The sequence below is a fragment of the Lasiodiplodia theobromae genome, assembly GCF_012971845.1.
Source record: "Lasiodiplodia theobromae strain AM2As chromosome Unknown scaffold_13, whole genome shotgun sequence".
NCBI classification, from domain to species: Eukaryota; Fungi; Ascomycota; class Dothideomycetes; order Botryosphaeriales; family Botryosphaeriaceae; genus Lasiodiplodia; species Lasiodiplodia theobromae.
The window spans coordinates 251,065-273,533 of record NW_023336333.1 but is presented as its reverse complement, the minus strand read 5'-3'; the positions used below and the strand labels follow the sequence as shown (position 1 = coordinate 273,533).

The 22,469-nt window shown below is 55.3% G+C and overlaps 8 protein-coding genes across 8 annotated transcripts; 5 read left to right on the top strand and 3 right to left on the bottom strand.

The window, feature by feature from the left end:
- Positions 1 to 54: 54 nt before the first annotated feature.
- LTHEOB_4867 (3-octaprenyl-4-hydroxybenzoate carboxy- protein) lies at positions 55 to 1,726 on the top strand (the record flags this gene model as incomplete). The annotated part of the gene is made up of 2 exons (XM_035513948.1): positions 55 to 1,031; positions 1,102 to 1,726. 2 exons carry the CDS (start codon positions 55 to 57, stop codon positions 1,724 to 1,726), a joined length of 1,602 nt encoding a protein of 533 aa, XP_035374309.1.
- Positions 1,727 to 2,274: 548 nt separating this feature from the next.
- Positions 2,275 to 4,307, top strand: LTHEOB_4866 (Cytochrome p450; the record flags this gene model as incomplete). The annotated part of the gene is made up of 6 exons (XM_035513947.1): positions 2,275 to 2,692; positions 2,740 to 2,919; positions 2,999 to 3,333; positions 3,407 to 3,552; positions 3,632 to 4,044; positions 4,108 to 4,307. 6 exons carry the CDS (start codon positions 2,275 to 2,277, stop codon positions 4,305 to 4,307), a joined length of 1,692 nt encoding a protein of 563 aa, XP_035374308.1.
- Positions 4,308 to 5,379: 1,072 nt separating this feature from the next.
- LTHEOB_4865 (Major intrinsic protein) lies at positions 5,380 to 6,637 on the top strand (the record flags this gene model as incomplete). The annotated part of the gene is made up of 3 exons (XM_035513946.1): positions 5,380 to 5,765; positions 5,834 to 6,292; positions 6,346 to 6,637. 3 exons carry the CDS (start codon positions 5,380 to 5,382, stop codon positions 6,635 to 6,637), a joined length of 1,137 nt encoding a protein of 378 aa, XP_035374307.1.
- A 229-nt stretch (positions 6,638 to 6,866) lies between these two features.
- Positions 6,867 to 7,948, bottom strand: LTHEOB_4864 (Methyltransferase domain-containing protein; the record flags this gene model as incomplete). The annotated part of the gene is made up of 3 exons (XM_035513945.1): positions 6,867 to 7,312; positions 7,375 to 7,474; positions 7,541 to 7,948. The coding sequence occupies 3 exons, from the start codon at positions 7,946 to 7,948 to the stop codon at positions 6,867 to 6,869; spliced, it is 954 nt and encodes a 317-aa protein (XP_035374306.1).
- A 704-nt stretch (positions 7,949 to 8,652) lies between these two features.
- LTHEOB_4863 (DNA repair and transcription factor protein) lies at positions 8,653 to 9,531 on the top strand (the record flags this gene model as incomplete). Its single annotated transcript, XM_035513944.1, has 1 exon — positions 8,653 to 9,531. One exon carries the CDS (start codon positions 8,653 to 8,655, stop codon positions 9,529 to 9,531), a length of 879 nt encoding a protein of 292 aa, XP_035374305.1.
- Positions 9,532 to 9,566: 35 nt separating this feature from the next.
- On the bottom strand, positions 9,567 to 11,309 carry LTHEOB_4862 (A-alpha x4 protein; the record flags this gene model as incomplete). Its single annotated transcript, XM_035513943.1, has 4 exons — positions 9,567 to 9,691; positions 9,752 to 10,428; positions 10,484 to 10,876; positions 10,945 to 11,309. The coding sequence occupies 4 exons, from the start codon at positions 11,307 to 11,309 to the stop codon at positions 9,567 to 9,569; spliced, it is 1,560 nt and encodes a 519-aa protein (XP_035374304.1).
- A 3,099-nt stretch (positions 11,310 to 14,408) lies between these two features.
- Positions 14,409 to 20,115, bottom strand: LTHEOB_4861 (5-oxoprolinase (ATP-hydrolysing); the record flags this gene model as incomplete). Its single annotated transcript, XM_035513942.1, has 13 exons — positions 14,409 to 14,482; positions 14,534 to 15,957; positions 16,006 to 16,445; positions 16,503 to 17,246; positions 17,294 to 17,464; positions 17,514 to 17,857; positions 17,914 to 18,278; positions 18,330 to 18,549; positions 19,161 to 19,271; positions 19,323 to 19,535; positions 19,587 to 19,653; positions 19,702 to 19,922; positions 20,016 to 20,115. 13 exons carry the CDS (start codon positions 20,113 to 20,115, stop codon positions 14,409 to 14,411), a joined length of 4,494 nt encoding a protein of 1,497 aa, XP_035374303.1.
- Positions 20,116 to 20,500: 385 nt separating this feature from the next.
- Positions 20,501 to 22,382, top strand: LTHEOB_4860 (MFS transporter; the record flags this gene model as incomplete). The annotated part of the gene is made up of 5 exons (XM_035513941.1): positions 20,501 to 20,641; positions 20,731 to 20,809; positions 20,943 to 21,567; positions 21,654 to 21,789; positions 21,849 to 22,382. 5 exons carry the CDS (start codon positions 20,501 to 20,503, stop codon positions 22,380 to 22,382), a joined length of 1,515 nt encoding a protein of 504 aa, XP_035374302.1.
- Positions 22,383 to 22,469: the final 87 nt, after the last annotated feature.

Below are 22,469 nucleotides of genomic sequence, written 5' to 3'. Positions count from 1 at the left end.
AAGGATACACGGCGTCATGGAACACTTGTCCATCAGACACCGCCACCATCCACGATGCTCTCCCAAGCCGCACGAAGCGCTTCCAGAACCTCATTCAGACCGCTGCAGACGGTTTCCTACTCTTCAGTCCGCCTGCACCATGGCTCGCCGCAAGATGCCCCTCATCTGAACTTCCGTTCGTTCGTCGAAGCCCTCAAGAAGGACGGTGATATCGCCGAGATCAACGCCGAGAAGGATCCCAACCTCGAAGTCTCAGCAATCATCCGCAGGTCAAACGAGACCGATGACAAAGCGCCACTGTTCAACAACGTCAAGGGAGCGAAGAATGGTCTCTTCCGCATCCTCGGCGGCCCGGGTGCTCTCCGCGACCCCGCCAAGGGCAAATACGGCAGGATGGCGAGACATTTGGCTCTACCGCCGGACGCCAGCATGAAGCAGATACTGGACAAGATGCTCTCGGCAAAGGGTGTGCCACCGAAGCCACCACGGGTGGTCGAGACGGGCTCCTGTAAGGAGAACAAGATCACGGGCGACGACATCGACCTCACGGCGCTGCCAGCACCACTGATCCACAAGAGCGACGGCGGAAAGTACATCCAGACGTACGGCATGCACGTCATCCAATCGCCCGACGGCAAGTGGACGAACTGGTCCATCGCGCGGGCCATGATCTACGACAACAAGCACCTGGTGGGCTTAGTGATTTCGCCACAACACATCTGGCAAATCCAGCAGATGTGGAAGAAGGAAGGCAAGGACGTTCCATGGGCGCTGGCCTTCGGCGTGCCGCCGGCAGCCATCATGGCGTCCAGCATGCCGCTGCCCGACGGCGTGACCGAGGCGGGCTACATCGGCGCCATGACGGGCACGCCGCTCGACGTCGTCAAGTGCGAGACCAACGACCTGCTCGTGCCCGCCAACTCGGAAATCGTCTTCGAGGGCACCCTGTCGACGACCGACTACGCGCCCGAGGGCCCCTTTGGCGAGATGCACGGCTACGTCTTCCCGGGAGACTCGCACATGTGCCCCAAGTAAGCAAGCATAATACGCGTATCTGCAACTTACAAGAACCCCTGTCAGTTAACCAAACATTCCTTACAGGTACACGGTCAACTGCATCACCCACCGCAACGACGCCATCCTCCCCGTCTCCGCCTGCGGCCGCCTGACCGACGAAACCCACACCCTCATCGGCTCCCTCGCCGCGGCCGAGATCCGCCAACTCTGCCAGGAGGCCGGCCTGCCCATAACCGACGCCTTCACACCGTTCGAGTCGCAGGTAACATGGTGCGCGCTGAAGGTCGACACGGCGGCACTACGCGCCATGAACATCACCGACTCTGCATCGCTGCGCAAGCGCGTCGGCGACCTCGTCTTCAACCACAAGGTCGGCTACACCATCCACCGCCTGGTGCTGGTGGGCGACGACGTCGACGTGTACGACGGCCGCGACGTGCTGTGGGCCTTCAGCACGCGCTGTCGGCCTGGCGACGACGAGACGTTTTACGACGATGTGCAGGCGTTCCCGCTGATTCCGTATAATGGCCAGGGCTGGCACAACCCGACGCGGGGTGGCAAGGTCGTCAGTGATGCGCTGATGCCGAAGGAGTATACCGAGGGCCGGAATTGGGAGGCCGCGAGCTTTGAGGAGAGCTATCCGCAGGATGTGAAGGACAAGGTGCTGAGGGAGTGGGAGGCGATGGGCTTCGATGGCAGGAAGAACTGAGGTTGGGGAGAGCTGGATTGGTGGAAGGTGCGCAACGTGGCTTTGGTTTCAGACTCCTGAGTGCGGCCATCTTCGATCACCTGGGCGACCTTTCTCACGTCAGACTGAGGGGAAGGGGGGAATTTGTGTTGTTTTTTAGACCGGAAATAATGATATCACCTACCGTTTTTGAAGGACCCACGCTTTCGTGTAACGTTGAGATTAATTTGTGACCAATTCATGGTGCTGCGTCATATCCCAGGCAGTGCATATGCATTCGATAACCACCTTGCAGGCCGTATACCTACTAAATATGCCAAGGATCAGCAGGACAAGACTCGTAAAGCCGGGCGTAGACAGCTTACTTTCTACATGTGGTAAGTGTATGAAGATCGTTTCATAGGCGACTACCCCGCACTAGTGCTTACGGGGACAAGACACCAAGCGTGTGGTTGACGCGGGATGCGATGCAGCAGCAAGAAATACGATTTTTACCGATTGCCTACAAATGCCTTTGAAGTGCCGCTCTCCCGTCAACCCCTTCTCCACCTTTTCGCCTCCGCCCAGAGATGGAAGCAATCACTCCTGAGAAGCAGAAAGCCAATCTTTGGCTGGCATCAGCCATTGCTGGCCTCGCATTCCATGCATGCCTCCAATTCTCGGATATTCTCGATGTTCTTATCTGGCAAATGATCACTGGCTCGGTTATTGCGGCAGCGAGCATCTTCTACATCGACATCAAAGTGTTCCAATCGAGCCCCCTGGATGCTGCCAAAGACCTCGCAGTCTCCGCAACTGGCTTCACCCTGAGCCTGACCACCTCTATTCTTATCTACCGCGCCTTCTTCCACCGGCTGCGACGCTTCCCCGGACCGTTCCCTGCAAGACTGACCAAACTATGGAGCGTATATAAATCTGCAAAGTCAATGAAGTACTTCCTCGTGCTCGAGGATGTGCACAAGAAGTACGGTGATGTTGTTCGGACGGGTAAGGAATACTCATTCGCTACTCGATATATGCTGACACAATACAAGGCCCCCGTGAGCTCTCCGTCACCCGTGTGTCCGCTCTGCCGCAAATCACCGCATGCCGCAAGACAGTCTTCTACCAGCAGAGCCACTGGAAGCAATCAGAGCTGGGCATGCTCGAAACCAGAGATCTCGAGGACCACCGCAGACGCAGAAAGCCGTGGGAGAAGGGTCTCGGCTTGACAGGTATATGCTGCTGCTGCCCACTCCTTTTCTTTTCCCCCCATTCTTTCTCAACATCTTGCTTACAACCCCATGTCTGCAGAAATCGCCAGATACGACGCCGCCATGCAAGACACGATCGGCGTCTTCCTCGACCAAATCGCATGCGAGCGGGGCCAGCGCATCAACATCACCGAGTGGATCGCCATGCTCGCCTACGACATCATGGGCGTCGTCAGCTTCGGCAAGGACTTCGGCAGCCTGCGCGCCGCCAAGGAGGTCCACGCCATCAAGCAGCTGCGCGACACGATGCGTTCGCTCGGCCTCCTGTTCTCCGTGCCGTGGGTCATCAACTTCTTCTCCAACATGCCCGGCTTGGGAGGCGCCATGGGGCCGTTTGGCGCGTACTGCAAGCGTTTGGTAAGCGAGAAGAGGAAGGTGAGTAGTGCACGAGCCGAAACATAAGTGGAGGGGATGCATCGCTGACACGGTGAGGATGGATGGGTTATAGATGCTTATGGAGAAGAAGGTGGAGACGACGACGCCAGCGGATGTCATGTCTTGGCTTATCCAGGCGTTCGAGGAGGGTGGTCCTACGGGCGCGCCGACGCTGGCGGCGCTGCACGCGGATGGTCGTGCACTCGTTATTGCTGGATCGTGCGTGATCCCCCACCCACTGAGCTCCTCCCCCCTGATGCTAAGATGGACGTTTTTTTTCCCTGACAGTGTTTGTTAGGGACACAACATATGGAGCACTCACCAACGCCTTGTTCCACCTCGCCTCCAACCCGGCCATATACGCAAAACTGCAGGCAGAAGTCGACTCCGTCTGCCCGGACGGCGAAGCCTCGTTCAGCCACGAAAAGGTCAAGAACCTCCCGCTGCTGGACGGCGTCATCAACGAGACGTTGCGCCTGAAGCCGCCCGTCCCCAACGGCACCCCGCGCCTCACGCCCCCGGAGGGCTTGCAGATCGACGACGACCTGTACATTCCCGGAAACGTGCACGTCGTAATGCCGCCGTGGGTCATGCACAGGGACGAACGCTATTTCGAGAAGCCGCTCGAGTTTATCCCCGAGCGCTGGATCCTCGGCGGAGAGAAGGCGGGCATGATTAAGGACAGGAATGCCTTCTTCCCCTTCCAGATCGGTGAGTAGAGAGGGTTTGGCTGTGGGGGGACGCAACGGTTTAGTCGCTAATGCGTGTTTGTAGGAATGTTCCACTGCGCTGGTAAGCAGCTAGCATATTGGGAGATGAGGAGTGTGCTTGCGAGGCTGGCCTTGCGGTACAATATAAGGTTCGCCTCGGCGCAGGATGGGAAGGACTACGAGTCGAAGCTGTTCAACACTGTAACGCTGTCCCCGCCACCCTTGGGTATGTGCTTCCGACCGAGAAAGGAAGCAAAGGCTTGATGCTCGGTGCGGTGCGGATTATTCTGTGCGGACGTTACATTGATAATGGAGCTTTGATTAAGCTCGCTCTACAATTCCCGTACTGGTATAGGATTGTTTATAACTTTCACTTTTCTTTTTCAATTAAGTGTATTCCGTCCCACAGACAGCGGATCCCACATGGTCTATTGAAGCACTCAATGTTCGAGCATTGGTTCGAAACTGAACGGAGGAGATCAGTGATGAGCGCGCACCTCCTCAGCACTGGAATAATGCGCTTCTACTGGAAAATTCGATCCTGATTTCCCTCGGAGGGATCAAGGAACTGTACACAGCCAATCACGAAATATTCCAGAGTGGAGCGTTGGCGGTGTCAGAGCCGATAGTTAGATTCAGCGAAAATGGGACTCAGTTGAGGCAAACAGTATTTGCTGTCTCGGGTCCTAATTGTCCATTATTTGGGGAAGTGTAGTACCGTCATCGGCGGTTCAACTTTTTCCACATCCAGAAACACATTGTTTACACACGCATTGTCACCCGAGGAGTAGTCAATGTAGTTAGACCCATCAGAGAACGTCACATTTTAGCTTTGTATGCGCTTCGGGGCGACGGGAAGCTTTCCATGGTACTGCATCGGTCAGATTTTGCAGTGAAACTAGTGTGTCCGCTAGTTGGAGACTCCGTTTCAGAATCAGTACAACACGATGACCACTTTCATGTACGGGCCCATCCAGAATTTGCATTGACTCATGAGTGCATGTCGAGATTGACAACAAAATGATCGAATTTGAGGTGAAGAGTCCCTCCTTTCGCCAACTCAGCAAGTAAGGAGGCTGGATTTTCGCGTGTAGTCCTCGCCACCGGCGCGTGTTCCGTGTATGTGGGTCTCAACGGCTATCTGATATCTCGCAGAAGGTCCGATGCGCCTTTTCGATATCGATCCTGATCTTTCATGTGTCGTCATCGGAAAGACGTCACCGCAAAAATGGGCCCGAAAATTCCCCCATGGCAATCCAGGGAATTTCGAAAGCCGCATTTAAGACTTCCCCGTGTTGCTCGAGTCAAGCTGTCAATCACCACCATTTTGTGCACCATGTCGCGCGACAACGCACTCAGCTGGGATTTGGACTCTCCAGACAACGAAATCGCGTCGAATTCCAGAAGAGACTCAACCTCACCGCATTACAAGGGAGCTCCCCTGTCTCCGTCTGCATCAGATGGAGATCACAGCAAAGAGCGTCACCGCCGCAGAAGCGCACGGGCGCTCGTGGGACTTGATGAATTCGCTCCCCCAAAGAGGCACTACTCGGGCGCAGAAAAGCTGCTGTGGTCGAGGATACGGCAGACGCTCCAGGAGCCATTCGCCGAGTTCCTTGGAGTCATGGTCCTGTCGTGCTTCTACAATGGCAGCATTGCTCAATCACTCCTCAGTGCCGGTCTGCAGACGGCACCGGGCGGCTCTGGCTACGGAACATTCATGTCGGTTCCCTGGGGGTACGAGACATTCCTACACTCCCTCTCCAGCACACAACTGACGTGTCAACTAGCACTGGCATCGGCGTAATGCTTGGCATCTACATCTCCGGCGACTCGGGCGCCTACCTCAACCCAGCCATCACCCTCACGGCCTGCGTATTCCGCGGACTGCCCTGGAAATCATTCCCGTCCATCGTGCTGGCACAGTTCCTGGGTGCCTTCGTGGCGACGGCGTTGGTGTACGGCAATTACATTTCGGCCATCGACTGGTACGCCGGCCCTGGCAACAGGATCGTACCGCCCGAGACGAAGGCGACCGCCCAAATCATGGCGACCTACCCGCAGACATTTGTGCCGAGGTCGTCCCAGGTCTTCTCTGTCATTATCCCGTCCGCTTTGATCACAACCGTCGTGTCTGCCCTGAAGGACGACTACAACAACGGTATCTCTAGGGCAGGTGGCAACTTCTTTCCGCTGGCCATGTTCTTCTTGTTCTACGGCATCGGCGTAGCGTTTGGATGGGAAACCGGGTAAGTCCTCTGATACAATGCATTGGAGATAACGATATCTAATAAAGTCACAGTGGTGCCACCAATCCAGCACTGGACTTCTCCGGACGGCTGTTCTCCAGCGCCGTGGGATATCCACGCGAAGTCTGGACCACGGGCGGGTATTACTTCTGGATACCGCTTCTGATGCCTTTCGTCGGCGCCATTGCTGGTAGTTTTCTCTATGACACCTTGGTGTTCACTGGGCCCAGTCCGATCAACAGCCCCTGGCTTGGCTTGAAGCGCTTCATCGATCGTTCAATCCAGAACGAGAACTCGAGAGAGAGAGTAGAAGCGCGGCGAGACAAGACTACGGATCAAGTATAGCGCATACATTTGGTAGGCTTCACTCTTCTATAGAACTATTCAGTAGACTCTATCATATTATTATATTTACAGCGAGGGAAACAACCACTTGGCCTATTGCCGTTGGAAGGTTATGGCCTGTAGCTATGTAGCCTGTTTCATGATTATTAGAATGTCTGTTCGCCCCCATTTCAATACTTTGACGCCTCTAGTCTGTTGTTCGTAATCAGATACTGGGATCACGGATAAATTACTTCCGCTTGAAGAACAACAAGGCATATCCCATGCCCATGCGAATCTTCGAAGTTCCAGCAACCTCCTCAAGCTTCTTGAGAAAAACCTTGATGGCGTCCTTGTCCGTACCGGCAAGGTCAGGGTGGGCCTCCCTCCATCTCTGCACCGTGCTAGTAGTTCCAAGCAGCTTCTCCATCTGCGGGAACGTGAGGGTTAAACTGCCGCCAAAGAAGTCCTCTCCATCGGGGCCATCCAGCGTCCCGTTGAAGTTCCACGCATGCCTCTCGAACAGCTCCTCTGGAAACTCGGGCGGGCCGCCGTCCTCCGCCTGCCAAGGTAGGGCGAGGTCTTTGTAGAACTCCCTGCAGAGGCGGTTGCCCGGATACTCGTACCGAGCAAGCTCAGTGCGCTCGAATTCGTCAGAGATGCGCTGCACCTCGTTGATGTTTGGCATGGTCGGGTCTGGTACTCGCATTAGCTTGGCCTAGTTCAGGCATTCTTGGTAACAGTTTCTTGAGACTCACGACAGTAGTACGAGGACTTGGTGAAGATGGCGACGCTACCACCGGGCTTGACGAGCTGCGCAGCCTGCTTCCAGAACGCCGGCATATCGAACCAATGGGCCTGTAATCCCGTCATTAGCCATGTAACTCCCAGTCAGTCAGAAAATAAAACAAGAATGCAACATACCGCCATAGCCACCGTCAACAAATCCACGGTCCCCGTCTCCACGCCCGCCTTCTCCACCAACTCTTCCGCTCCGGAAACATTCCAGACAACTTCCTCGCCCGTCTTCGTCCGGTGCCCCAGCTTCTTCGCCGTCGCAATCATTTCCTCGCCAGGATCCGCGCCCGTGGCATGGTCGAAGTGAGGCGCGATATCGCGCAGAGCGTTGCCGGGACCGCAGCCGACATCGAGCACGCGACCCAGCTGGCCGCCGGTGCACTGGTGGCGGTCGAGGATGAAAGCGAACAAGGCCGGAGGGTACGAGCCGCGGGAAGAGGCGTAGGCCGAGGCAGCGGCGGCCGTGTAGTTGCGGAAGGTGGTGTCGTGGTTGGGGCCGCTCGGCGCAGGGCGCGGAGGGCGTTGGTCGGCCATGGTGTTTGAAGAGTTTGCGAGAAGATTGATGGTTGAGGAGTGGGAGCGGTAAGGAAGGTTGTGGTGCTTATGAACTGGTGTTGTGGTGTGCTCTCGTCGGGTAGGAGCGACGTGATGGTTGGCTTGAATCGCAAGTGTGAATCGAAATGCCGATTTCGGCAACACGCAGGGTCAATAGTCTTGGCGGGACAGAGCTTAATTGCCAGTCGCGACCGGCTCGCTCTTCGACTTAAAAGGTATCTCTGGCGCGTGAAGGATTCAGTTGGTGAGACGACATCGGGTGCCTGTAGCGGGGTCCTGTGCCGGGCAAGCCGGTATCCTGGTCGCTCTCTGATTGGCTAATTCCACAGCAGCATACACTTTAGCTCAAAACAACTCTCTCCATCAACTTCTTTTCTTCACTTTTCACTTTCCTCACTGGCCGGACACGTCTTCTTCACGCTCCAAAATCCCTTGTCCTAACTTACTCGTGAATCACCCGAAAGAGGCCAGATTTTCACTCACCTTTTCCAATGCGATACGCGAGCATCCAACATCAGCCACAACCCCACCTGCTCCTTCCTAAACCGGGAACCCCAACCCAACGGCCACGAGCAGCTGCTGCTATCTTCCCTCTGCAACAATCATCATCATCACCACGACCACCATCCTTCACCCCCACACCTCGCACGCGCAAACGCACACAGCCCTACAGCAGCTCCGCCATGACTCCAGCCCCACCATCATCATCCTTCAGCAACCCGCACACGCGCTGGCGCGCCCTCACCGCCCGCGACCCGGCCGCGCACGCCTCGTTCGTCTACGCCGTGCTCAGCACGCGCATCTACTGCCGCCCCACCTGCCCCGCGCGCCTCGCCCGCCGCGCCAACATCGTCTTCTACGACGCCGCCGCCCAGGCCGCCGCCGCCGGCTTCCGCGCCTGCAAGCGCTGCAGGCCCGATGTCGTCGTCATCGCGCATGCTGGCTCCAATCCTATTGGTGGAGCTGCTGCTGCGTCCAACAGCGGGAATAATGGGGTTGATGCATCTGCGGCGGCGGTGGTAGCCGGTGGTGGTGGTGAGGCTGCTGTAGCGGAGCAGGAGTATGGTGAGGATACAGGCGGTCGGCGGGCGGCGGAGAAGGCGCGGAAGGTGCTGGAGAGGGAGGGCGGCGAGGTTGTGTGGAGGGACGTAGCGAAGGAGGTGGAGCGCGCGCCGAGATATTTGCATGGCGTGTTTAGAGCGGCGTTTGGGGTGACGCCGGGGGTGTATGCGGCGGGGGTGAAGAAAAGGAAAAGAGAGGCGGAGAGCGTGGCGCAGAGTGTTTTGGTGGGCCAAGAGCAGGTGGTGCCGGACTTGATGGTGGATGAAGGGAGTTCGTCGGGTGGAACGTCTGGGAGTGAGGTATTGCTGGATGATTTGGGGGATCTTGATGGGTTGTTGGCCAATATTCCGGGACTGGGTGAGGGTGGTGCCGTGGAATGGAATGAAGCTTGTATGATTGAGTGGATGGAACCCGACTTGGAGCCCTGGGAGAACCTCGTGCAGTGGGATGCATTCCCAGCACATGTTACACAAGGGACAGGTCAAGAGCAAGTGGTATGAAATAACGGAGGTAACATTTTCCTAAATCAACGTCATCAGAGCTCATCCCGCCGTCTATCCTGCGCATCCTCAGCATTGAAATAAAAATCACTGTCTTTCGCCGGAATGACCCTGTGCAGCCTATTTTCGTCCCAATAACTCAACTGGCACGTCACATCCCCTATAGGATAGGGGAAGTCACAGTCGTACATGACAGGTCTGTCCGGTTGATCTGACAAACCTCGAAACTGGAGACCGCCGCCCTCCGCCCTTCCATAGTCTCCGACAACGACTTTTAGGGACTCAATACCCCTCTGATCTGGCGAACGCTTGCCGCGCAGGATATAAATCATCCGATACACCGAAGCCAATCCGATCTTGGGTTCCATCACCTCTTTCTTCTCGCACGTCTCGAGATCATACACTGACTCCGCGCGACACCCTTCCAAATGGCGGACATCGTTCATCGCAAGATGAATCGTCACTTCCCTCAAATCATCCGAAAAAGTCGAAAGGAGCTCCAGCTCCGGAACCGGTAGATCGCCCTCCCGCCGAAGGTCCAGAGTCAAAGCCTCGAGCCGCGGCGCCTTCTCCTTGATCATCCGCAGCTCCGCAACGCCCAACGTCGGACGAGTCCACGACGCATCGAGCAGCGGGCCAGCGCAGTCGCGCTCAAATTCGTGGATCGTCAACGCCCTCAAACTGCCCCCGTGCACATCCAGGATCGGCCCCAGAGGCAGATGCTGCTCGCCCATCCCCTCGACCACCAGCTCCCGCAGCGGCGGCATCGACGCCACGAACGCCGTATAGTTCGCCCGCGCCACAGCTGGGTCCTTCTCATACTCACACAGCGTCCGCTCGCCCCCAAAATCGTACCGCGCCCGCAACGCCAGCGCCTCCAACCTCGGCAACCGGCCGCTGAACGCATGCAAGAACTCCCACGGCGGCGCGTCGACGTCCAGCCGCCGATGACGCCCCTTCGTCCCAGCGGTAGCCGGACAAAGTCAGGTTCTCGAGCTGCGTCGTCGGGAAGGCGTCGCCGCGCCGCCACGCGAAACCGCGGGCCTCGCTGCCGACGAGGCAGCCGGCCGGGTGCAGCGAGAGGGCTAGCGAGCGTACGTCGGGGCACTGCGTCAGGTGCTGGTAGATGGGGTCGAGGGAGTCGACTTCGGCGGCGAGAGAGGCGGAGATGCTGGGCGTGCCGCATTCGATGATGGTGGGGAGCGGGTGCGGGCCGTCGTGGTAGGGGAGGTCGGAGGGGGTGTAGGTGGCGAGGTTTTTCATTCGCGGGGTGGTGGTGGTGGTGTCGCGCTGTTGTTCTTCGAGGGTGGTCCAGAGTTTGGTTTGAGTGCTGGAGGAGGGATACCTGGTTGGGTGTGGTCTTGTTCAGAGAGCTTGTGAGAAAGTTAGGTGTCCAGGCGTTCGGATGCTTACCAGATGTTCAATGGGCCTGGTAGTATCTCGACGATGCGCTTGAGGGATTCTTGTTCTTCGTTTGCTGTTCCAGCGACGGGAGGAACGAGGTATATGTCTGTGATTTTACTTCGGTACGTCGCTGCATCGTCGTTTTCAAGACATTTCCGAAGCGCGTCGGCCCCGTTGATAGCCTCATCTCTACCGAAGGGGTATATGAGGTACTCATTGTCTTTGCGAAGCCACTTTGTGCATGCGGAAAGGGCGGGCTGTTTCTGCCGCGAAGACGCCTCCAGTGTGGATTCTTGAAGCTGGGAGACTGCTGTGGCAAAGGCGCCCAACAGAAATGTGACGAATTGCAGGAGGATGAGTGGGCGTACTACCATTTTAGGGAGAGAATTAAACATGTCTTGTCATTAAAACCCACCGACTGAGGATAAATGGGAAGATTGGGCTGCTGCCTAATCTGGAGGATGGTTCTGAGTAAGACCTAATCACAAGACTAACACGTTTCAACTTCAGCCATAGTTTGTGACAATAGCTCTAGTCTTCCTGAAAGATTTGCGTAAGAATAAAGCCATTGAATAAATCAAAGACACCATGAAATAAAATAAGATGATAGATGCGCCCTCTCACATGGACCAACGAGGGCACCAATAGAGAGTTACGCATCGCATCACTAATCGTTGACCGAAGAGCCCCGATACGCCACCCAAACAATATTCACACCAGCTTGATCTGCCTTTCTGGTACAGACTCGAAGAGTTTTCTTCCTCCCTCTTCCCAGTCAACCGTTTCAAATCTGCCGATCCGCATATACTCGTCTTTGCCGGCTAATGAACATAAAACCAGTCCCACTTGCAGCTCTCCAGGAACCTTACTCCGGTCCGTGCACCACTTGTTGAAATCCTCCAAGGTGGGTTCACCAACATCTTCCACGGCTGGGATGCTACATATAAGCAACATAAAGATCCGAACTTTTTCTATTGGCCCATTTCTTTCACGTGTCAGCCCATCGGCGAGCTCTTCATCCGTGAGCGCCCAGTCTAATCTCCAGTTTGCGATAAATGAACCGGAAGATGTGACGGTATAATCCCCCCATATACCGGAATCTCGCAGAGAAAAATCCTGAATATGAAGCAATTTGCCGATAATGATCAAATGCGCCTTCGCTACCCGTCCGAATTGGTTATCACCATCAACCTGGGTGTGCGCTTCGATAAGCTGAAACCGTGAGACGTAGGTCACCCATTGCCTCCACTCCTTGTACGTTTGCAGACATGCCCAGCTCCAAGAAGGCGCGACGAATACTTCAGGATTCGTTAATCGTTTGATGAGGTCAGTTAGGCTGTGAGGGTCCTGCGGAGATTGCACAGAGCTTTCCCACCACAGCCCACGTGGCAGGTCTGCTTCCCAGATACCAGCAATGAAGCGGTCTTTTGTTCTCTCTGCGAATGCTGCAGCGAGTGATGAGACAGCTGGTAAGCGATCCTGTGCAAAAGTCAAGGATCTATCCACGTATTGTGGCAGCGTAGCGTACCAATCTTTGTAAAGTTTCGGAACACCGAAAGAATTCAGAGAATGGACCATACTTTCAACATAGTTTCTTGTCTGAATTGTATCATCTTCTGAACAGTGCATAGTATCACAATCGTAGTGAAACTGCTGCAGGCCACAAATAAGTTTCCTTGGCGAGAAAAGTAGTTCTTGGAAGGTCCATCCTCTGTTGTTCCATTCGCAGAAGCTGAACTGACGCTTCCAATCATGCACTCGATCATGCCATCTGGCCAAGCGATCGTGTGGCCATACCTCGCGTAACGATAAAGTGCCACAACATTGAGGATTTAGTGAAGATCTGAATGGAATCTCAACTTCTTGTCTAAGCTGTGAGAGGAATCCATCGTCACAGGAATTGACCAGAGCACACAGAGTAATATGTGCGTTTCGGTACACGTCAAACATAACAGTAGATTCTCTCTCCCAGTCTGCTTTATCGTCTTGGATGATGCATAGCGAATCGATCCAGAGGTATCGGATATGCAAAGACCGGGTTAACATTATAGCATCTCTGTAGGTCGGTGGCATAGAGTGCAGGGGAATTTCTTGTAGTCTGTGTGATATTGAGAAGGTTTCGGTTTTGGGAGGTCTGCTTCCCTGCCCCCAGCAGTGGCTGAGGGCTGCGTAAGGTGTGTCGATGGCGGTCCGGAGTTCCAGGTCATCCGCACAGAGGATAAGGCGTGGCTCCTCAGCTAGCGTGCTTCCTCCGACGTCGAGAAGTCGAGTTGGAAGTCTTCCATTCGATCCCTCATGATGGCACTCCTCATGGGAATCATGACACTGGCGAAGCCATGACCTGAGAATAGTTCCTGTCTTCTCGGATAGAGGGTTGTGTTCCAACGGTCTGTAGCGTGTCTTTAGCCACGTTGCACATTCTCCTGGATGCAAAGCAAGAAGTTAGCACGAGATCGCCTGCCCTGGTGAGGCGGTGGGGGAGTACCTTCAGAACATGAGATCTGGAAAGGGATCGTCATAGAACAGACTTCTTCATCCCCACTGCGGAAGATAATGCGGATTCCCAGACAAGTGGGCCCATATTCTGCTTGCCAGGCATACTTCGCACCAGAAATGATGAGCTGTGGTGTCTCCAAGCTGTCTGTCGGCCAATCACGGCTGTAGTATTCTCGTCTGGCAGCGATGGCTAAGAGAGCGCAAACCCCGCAGCCGTCCCTTTCCGACTGAGATAGGGTAGGTAGATCTGGTAAGGCATCCTCTCTGGTGTAGTTGAGTGGAATAAACTTGACTGTAAGGCCATCCTTCTCCTCGTCCTCATCCAAATACTCTGGGAACGGTGAAGTGCATGTATTTCCAAAGGATCCTGCGGGTGCTCCAAAGCTTTGATCGTCCAGTTTGAGGGCTTGGCAGCTATGACATAGTCGTCTGTGAGTGGCACGAGCTTCGTCGGGTTGAATTCTGTGCCGTTCTGGGGGTCGAGTTTTCCCTTCTTCTATTTGTGATTCTCCCACGGGTCGAGAATGTATAATGGCTCCAGATGTTTCTCCTAGATTTTCCTGCATATCAAAGGTTCCTAAAAAGTAGAGTCAAAAGGTGGGCGGCTCTGAGGAGCTGCCGGCGGGGTCGGCTCGCCTTATGAACAGCTCTGATTCTAATTCTAACCCGGTGGAGGCAGCGACACGTGGCATGTAACTACGAAACAAGCTAACCAATCGTAGCCCTCAGCCTCTTGGCAGTGCTGGGCGCGCGTATGAAGGCTTCAAAGATCGAACGAAACAGCTCATAGCAAACTCGCGGGTGGGTGCGGTATTTGCTGGACGAGGCAATGGTTCCAAGTTGCTACAAGGACGCAGTAATTTGCGTAAGAAAAACGATACGAGCTTGCAGCGCTTACATGATAATTTCGTAGAGATAGGGGTAAGCGTTGCTGTAGTTTGAAGCATTTTGATACCGAGGGACAATATCCTGTCACTCTATTGCGTCGGAAGAGGCCGCACATCCCCATGGGCTGTATCATTCCCGAGCGGGATTCCCCAGCCACCGCCACCTACGAGCGCTGTTAGCATAATCCTCGAAACCAGTCTGCAGCAAGACTCACCAGGCGTGCAAATCATCACGCGCTCCCCCGGCGCAACATCAACCACCGCCTTCCCACCCAACGAGATCCACTCCTCCTCACCCCCGCCATCCTCCCCCCTCCTAATCCAATAATTCTTCCCGACACTCCCATCTCCGCCTCCATTCATCCCATACGGACTATACACCCTCCTCTCACTCAAAATGCTAAACCTTAGCGGACACCTCGCCTCGACCTCCCTGATCACCCCATGTCCGCCCCTCCACCTTCCCTTCCCGCCCGTCCCCTCCCTCACCGCATACCGCCGCACCACGACGGGGGTCCGCCGCTCAATCACCTCCGGATCCGTCGTCTTCGTGTTCGTCGAATGCACCTGCACCGCGTCCGCGCCGTCCCACCCCTCGCCCGCCCCACTCCCTCCCCCCAGCGCCTCTCCGTAGTTCCACCCGGGCCTAACCTCCCCCGTGTCGGGATCCTTCCCGCCCATGCCCCAGCCGAAGCTGTTCGCGCAGCCCTGGCTCGCCGCCGCGGCGCCGAAGGCTTTGAAGATGACGTCGGTGACGCGCTGGGACGCGATCGTCGAGCCGCACACGGCGACGGCGCCGGAGGGGTTGAGGATGGAGCGTTTAGGGATGAGGATGGAGACGGGGTTGAGGCAGCCCTGGTTGAGCGGGATGTCGAGGTCGATGAGGCAGCGCAGCGCGTAGATGACGGCGGAGTGCGTGATGGCTGCTGGCGAGTTCATGTTGCCGAGGGTTTGCGCGCCGGTGCCGGTGAAGTCGAAGATGGCGGAGCCGGTGGAGGGCGTGATGGTGATGGTGAGGGCGACGGGGGTGCCGTCGTCGTAGAAGTCCTGGGCGTGGAGGATGGTGGGTTCGTCACTGTTGTTGTTGCTGTTGTGTTTGGAGGCGGCGATGCGTTTGAAGAGAGCGCGTACGGCGAGCTCGGCGTTGGCTTGGATGCCGTACATGTACTTCTGCACGCGCGGCGTGCCCGCCTCGGCGCACATGGCCTGCAGCAGCGTGATGCCGCGCTGGTTCGCGGCGATCTGGGCCTTCAGGTCCGAGATGTTGTCGTTCAGCCGCCGCGTCGCGCTGCAGCCGGGCCCGTTGGCCACGTCGAGGAAGGCCTTGCGCACGGTAGCCTCGTCGAAGGCGCCGCCGCTGACGATCTTGAGCGACTTCACGGCTAGTCCTTCTTGCCAGAGGAACTTGGAGTCCGGAACCATGCTCGTGATGCCGATGCCGCCGATGTCCGTGTGGTGGCCGCGTGAGGCGACGTAGAAGATGAGCTGGCCCGAGGCGAAGACGGGCGTGACGACGGTTAGGTCGGGGAGGTGCGTGCCGCCGCATTCGGGGTGGTTGGTTAGGAGCACGTCGCCCGGTTGGAGTTTGCCCTCCCAGATCGAGTGCTGGTATTGGATGGCGAACTGCATTGAGCCGAGACTGTGGCCTGTGAGCGTTAAAATACCTCAAAGGGGACAACGTACTTACTGGACTGGAATATGCGGAGCGTTTGCCACAAGTTTGCCGTCTGGGGTGAAAAGAGCACAGGAGAAGTCGAGTCTCTCCTTGATTGAGGTACTGATCGACGTCCGCTGCAGGGTATTGCCCATCTGCTCCGCAATCGACATGAATCTACTGGCGAAAGTCGAAAGTTCGACGGGATTGATTGAGTCGTCTGCATCCGAGTTGACCGTCTCCTTGCTTGGCAGGTCGATGATAATGTGCGAGTTGAGTACTGAGACCTTGCAGTCTGTCTCCACCAAGATTGTCTGAGTGTTGTCGATAACAAGCGCAGGTCCAGTAAGCTTTGTCTTTGGGAGAAGGTTGGCAAGCTCATAAACCGGTACGTCTTGCCACTTGCCATCGATGAAAACCTGCTTGGTAGAGGGCACTTCCGGAGCAGTCCCATCACCGATTTCAGACAACTCCTGGAAGATGGAGTTGTGTGACACAGCATTTTCCCTGCTCTTTCCAACTCCACGTACTCTGACGGCATCTACCACAATCGGACGGTTGGCCAGTTCAAAGGCAAACTCGCGGCGATGAGTCTCCACGAACGCCGTACCGAAGTCGTTGTTCTCAGGCTGCAGGATGGACAGGTTCGTGTCAGACCCCTCGTACCGCATACTCAGGTAGCATTCATGCTCCACGAGCTCTGCCTGAACTCCTTGAGAAACAAGCTCCGCAGTAGTCTTGGTTTTCAGCTCTTCGAATTTAGCAATCACCGTGTCCAGCACTTTGTCCGAGAATGCGTATGCTGCAGGGACCGCCGTCTCAGACACAATATCTGCCAATCCAATCCCGTACGCAGATAGGATAGACGAGTACTTGTGAATGATGATCCGAGGCATTCCCAGGATTTGTGCAATCGCGCAAGCGTGCTGGCCACCCGCACCACCAAAACTGGCGAGATTGTGCTTGCTCATGGCAAACCCTCTAGCTTCAGTAATGTTCCGAATCGGACGACTCATAGTCTCATTCGCCATTGCGAGGAATCCAGACGCCACTTGCTCAGCCGTCAGCTTATTCTCCAGTGTGGCATTGATCTCTGCAGTCAACTCGTGGAATTTTTGCTTCACAATGTCGACATCAAGGGGCTCGTTTGCTTGCGGGCCGAAGATCGATGGGAACTTCTCTGGCACGAGTCGGCCAAGGAACAAGTTCGCATCCGTAATAGTGAGTGGTCCACCCTTGCGGTATGAAGCGGGGCCAGGATGCGCACCAGCGCTCTGTAAACAGTAAGCAGTGGCCCGTTTCACACACAACAGGTACTTACCTCGGGTCCGACGACAAAAAGGCCGTTTCTCCAGCTGAGGATTGATCCTCCGCCGGCGGCAACAGTCTTGACGTCAAGCATGGGGGAAGTGATGGTAGTCCCGCTGATGGTGGTATCGAAAACGTGCTCGAACATCTTATCAAAGCGGCTGACATCCGTGCTTGTCCCACCCTGCTCAGGTCAGCTATATCTTTGCATCTCATACAGCTTGAGACCATACCATATCAAATCCGATTACTGGGGTGCCTTCGGCGGGATCGTAACATGTTCGGGCGATGGCAACAACTCCGCCTGCGGGTCCACTTAAGATGGCTTTCAAGCCAGTGAATTTTGATGCTGCGCTCAGACCGCCATCTGACTGCATAAAGTCCACCCTATTGGGCAACACAGAGAAACCAGAGATGAAGCCATCTACATACCTCTTGACCGTAGGGGAGAGGTATGCATCAGCACATGCCGAGGTGGTGCGGTGCAGAATCTTGATGTTCGGGCTCAACTCCGACGATAGTGAGATGTGCTCGAATCCCACATCGCGGGCAATCTGTGCTACGTCTTTCTCATGGTCTGCATTATCTACGCATCAGCATTTGCTCAAAGAAATCCAGCTTTGGGCAACGCACCAGGGAAAAGGTAGGAATGCAAGAAGCAAATAGCCAGGGAACGGAAGCCTTCATCGAACAAGCTTTGAAGCTGTTCTCTAACAACACTATGATCGAGCCTCTTTAGGATCCGAATTACCTCTCCACTGGCCGTCTTGACAAGATCGGGATCGGAGAGGTCGATCTCGGAAGGATGTGGGTTCAGAACGTAGTCTTCCACCGTCACACGCTCGGCAATCTCGATGACCTTAGAGTAGAGCACACCCGGCTTCCGAATGTTGAGCTCAAACAGCTTCGGTCTTGTCTGATCACCGATGCGACAGATGTCCCGAAACCCTTCGGTGGTCAGCAGGGCGAAGCGTTCTCCCTTGCGTTCCAACAGAGCACTGTCGCCGGGTTAGTCATCAGTGGATCGACACCGAAGAAGCGTGCCTGACTTCGTTGCCACGGTCGTTCCAACTCTTACTGATTCGATCAAACTGCCGTCAAGTGGTTGGCCCTTGGGTATAGACTGGCCAGTCACCTGCTCCAGTACCCTCCTGATCCCTTCTGTTGGCGCGTCTGGGTAAGACGAAGGGTCGACAGACAGAAGCTTGAAGACGGTCTCTTTCCCATCAGCCGTGTGCGCCCACACATCGCAAAACGTTCCACCACGGTCTGAAAATGGAACATGATCAGCATCTACTACACAACAACCACTCATCAAAGTATCACTGACCGATGGTTATAGAAACAGACGGGACCGGTGCCATGGCTGCGAGAACGTCTGTGTGCGGCAATGCGGTTTCACGGGAACACCAACGATGACTCCCTCTGCAACCATCATCTTCGCAGTCATCCGCTTTACGGTGCACCGCCCTAGCCCATGCGCACGGTGTCGATAGGAAATTTTTGGTGGGATCCGCATCTCACGAGGTCGTCTCAATTCAGTCAACATGCCATCGGCTCGGGATCTTGCGTGATAGCCGATCTCGGCCGCCTTGCCCCCTCAAGGAACATCCGCACCGCTTTTGACCGGCATCTTCCATGCTTCTGTTGCTCTCTAACGAGCCTTCACAATGCTCCTCCTCAATTTTTTTCTATTGTTTCAAAAGCTCCCTCACCGCCTGCAAGAATTCGGCGTTCTTCTCCACCTGGACCGAATGATTTGCCCCGGGAATAATCAGCAGCCGGGAATCCTGAATCTTTTCTGCAATGATTCTCGACTGGCCTATAGTATTTTTGAATCAGCACTTTCATCTGTTTTGGACTAGTCTCCAGGTACTTACTCGGTGGACAAATCCAGTCCTGGTCTCCCACGATGATCAAAGTCTTGGCTTTGACTTTGTGAAGGTCGTTACGATAATCAAAATACTTCTCCTGCTGAGAGTACAAGGAATCTGCACACTATCTTAGCCCCAGCCATCTGGTAAGTCTACCATACCACTTACTATGAGTCTCCGCACGGAAGACAGTATCGCGAATCTTCTTCAGCCCTGCGTTGGCGTCGTACGTCTCGACGTATAGCGGGTTCAAGGCGAAGATGATAAGTCTGAATTCCTCATCATCTTCGAATGCTGAAAAGACTTTATGAACCATATCTATCGAAGCATTGGGAGCCTTGTGGAGCCGTGCCTCGAAAGTGCTCAGAGCTTCTTCTTCATCTGATCACCAAGTCAGTGCAAATAACCTTCAAGGACATGAAAGCTACTCACGGTGATGGGATGGTGCCGTCCCGCGCAACACCAAATGTGATACCTTATCAGGATATGTAATAGCATACTATTCTCATGAGCGCATAATCCAATTAAGCTTAAGAGTAAGACTGACCTGCTGCGCAAGGTAGCCTCCAAAGCTTCCACCCGCAATCACTGCCTTCTCCTCGCCGGCAAAATGGTGCCTGAACGCCTCGATGTCGTCCACCAGCTGCGCGAACGTGTACGGCGGCGTGCACGAGCTACGGCCGTGGCCACGGAAGTCGAAGCCCAGAATGCGGTATCCATCCCGATCGGCGAGCGGCTGGTACGCCCTGAAATCCGAGCGGTGATCACCTGCAGGGGGGAGGTCAAATCCGCGTTCCGCTTTCTTTTTTTTTTTCTGTTCAGCCGCCCAAAGCGAGCATTCACAGAAACAATGTAACGTACCGAAACCTCTGCCTCCGTGAAGCAGAATCACAAGCGGGCCGTCGGCCGGGCCGGCGATGCTGTAGTTGAAATCGGCACCGTTGAGCTCGATGCGCGGCATATTTGCTTCTCTGCCGAAGACCGTTGTTCGTTTGCTGCTCGGAAGGACCGAAGAGGCGAATTAGAAAAAGAATGCTAGAACCGTTGCGGTGGTCTTATGTATGATGCCGGTCTTCGGCAATGCAAGCGTTCTCCGCATGTTGCAGTGCTGCTCGGTGTGCCCCACTCTTGTTCTTTCAGAGGTGCACCGAGCGCCCGATTGCACCATCGACGACGTTTTTTATCTTTGCCTTCTGCTGCCAAGACGTGAGGTAGCAGTTAGCGGTGGGATGATCCGTCGAGTCGGTGCTACAAAAGGCACCGCGCTGGTCCTACATGATTGCGCGTGTAGGATCGGCGCTTCTCGTCCTGCTTCACCACCGCAAAAGCTGCTGCTGTAGTTCGCAATGGGAGTTTTCAGCGGCGTGAAGCCGGCCAGCAATTTGGCACGGCCGTCCATCTGGCATTGGCATGAGCCGGGAACGAGCAAGGAGGAAAAATGGCTTATCCGCAAGCTTGATATTTTTATTCTGACTTACAGCTGTTTGGTAAGTTAAAGCATCATTTACTTGTTTCTTCATTCTTTCCTTTGTCACTCCAACACAAGATTTATCCTGCATACTAATATAAATCACAGTGCTTCTTCATCAAATACCTCGACCAAACGAATATCTCCAACGCCTATGTCTCCGGCATGAAAGAAGAGCTCGACCTATGTTCGTAATCCTCCTATCGCAACATCTCCCAGTCCTACGCTCTACTTCATCTACTCCAAATTCCAAAGAAGAAAAAAAAAACAAGAGAAAAGAACAGAAGAAAACCAGCCATCCACTAACCCCACCCCCACAGACGGCAACGAGCTCAACCTAATGACAACCTACTACAACATCGGCTACATCCTCGGCGCGCCCGCCTCCAACCTCCTCCTCACCATCACACCCCCGCGCATCCACCTCCCCGCCTGCCTCATGACGTGGTCCGTCTTCGTCCTCGGCCTCTTCCGCGTGCACTCGGCCACGCAAATCTACATCCTGCGCTTCTTCATCGGCGTCTTCGAGTCGGCCGCCTTGCCCGGCCTGCACTACGTCATCGGCTCCTGGTACCGGCGGTCGGAGCTGGGGCGGCGGTCGGCGTTTTTTGTGATCTCGGGCGTGCTGGGCCAGATGTTCTCGGGCTACCTGCAGAGCGGGTTGTACACGGGCATGGATGGCCGCGGCGGGTTGAGCGCGTGGAGGTGGTTGTTTATTTTCGATTTCGTGCTCGCGGTGCCGGTTGTGGTGTATGGCGTGACGTGTTTTCCGGATACGCCGGCGACGACGAAGGCGTGGTGGTTGAATGATTGGGAAAAGCAGCGGGCGAGGGAGAGGATGGAGGAGGAGGGGAGGAGTGAGGATAGGGGGGCGAAGTTTGATTGGACTGTTGTGAAGAGGGTGTTTGGGAGTTGGCAGCTCTACGTGTTTTGCGTGGCCTGGAGGTGAGTTCTTCTTCTCCTTTGGACTCCCGTTTTGCAGCAAGGGAGAAAGCGGAAGGTTTTGGTTTTACTGACGATTCACATAACAGTTTCTGGTCCCTGACCTGCGGCTCAAGCGTGCAGACGTGGATGGCACTCTGGCTGAAGTCGGAGAAGACGGCAGACGGAAAGAACAGGTACAGCGTGCCGCAGATCAACAACATCCCCACCGTCGTTGGCGCAGTTGTAAGTCCTTCCCTCCTCCCCCTGATTCCGTACAATCGAGCTTAACTAACCCCCCTCAGAACTTCTTCTTCATGGTCGGCAGCGGCCTCGCCTCCGACATCATCGGCAGCCGCGCACCCGTCACCTTCTTCGTCGGCCTCCTCATGACCTTCTGCTACGTCATCTACGTCATCTGGCCAACATCAACTGGCCTGAAGATGGCGGCCTTTTTCCTGCAAGGCTGCTACGGCTGCTTCTCGCCGCTGCTGTCGGGCTGGGTCAACAGCCTGTGCGGCGGCGACAACCAGCTGCGCGCCTTCACCATGGCCATGATGATGTCCGTCGGCCAGGCCTGCTCCACGCCCTTCTCGCAGTACCTCTTCCCGGCCTCCGACGCTCCGACTTACCGCAGCACTCACGGTTACATCGCTGCCCTGGTCTTCGTCGTGGCGCTGACGCTGTGGTGCTCGCTCGTGTTGGGCGGGATTGAGAGGTGGTACTACAAGAAGCAGGCGGAGGCGGCGGCGGTGGCTGAGGTCGAAGAGGGCTCGGTGGAGGAGGAGGCGGATGTGCGGCAGAAGTCTGCTGCGCGCGAGACTGTGAGCGAAGCTTGATGTTATGCGTTGAAATCTGTGAGCTGTTTTTGTTGGAATCTTAATATAATTTCTGCATTCAAGCCATCGAATCTTTTCATCGAAAAA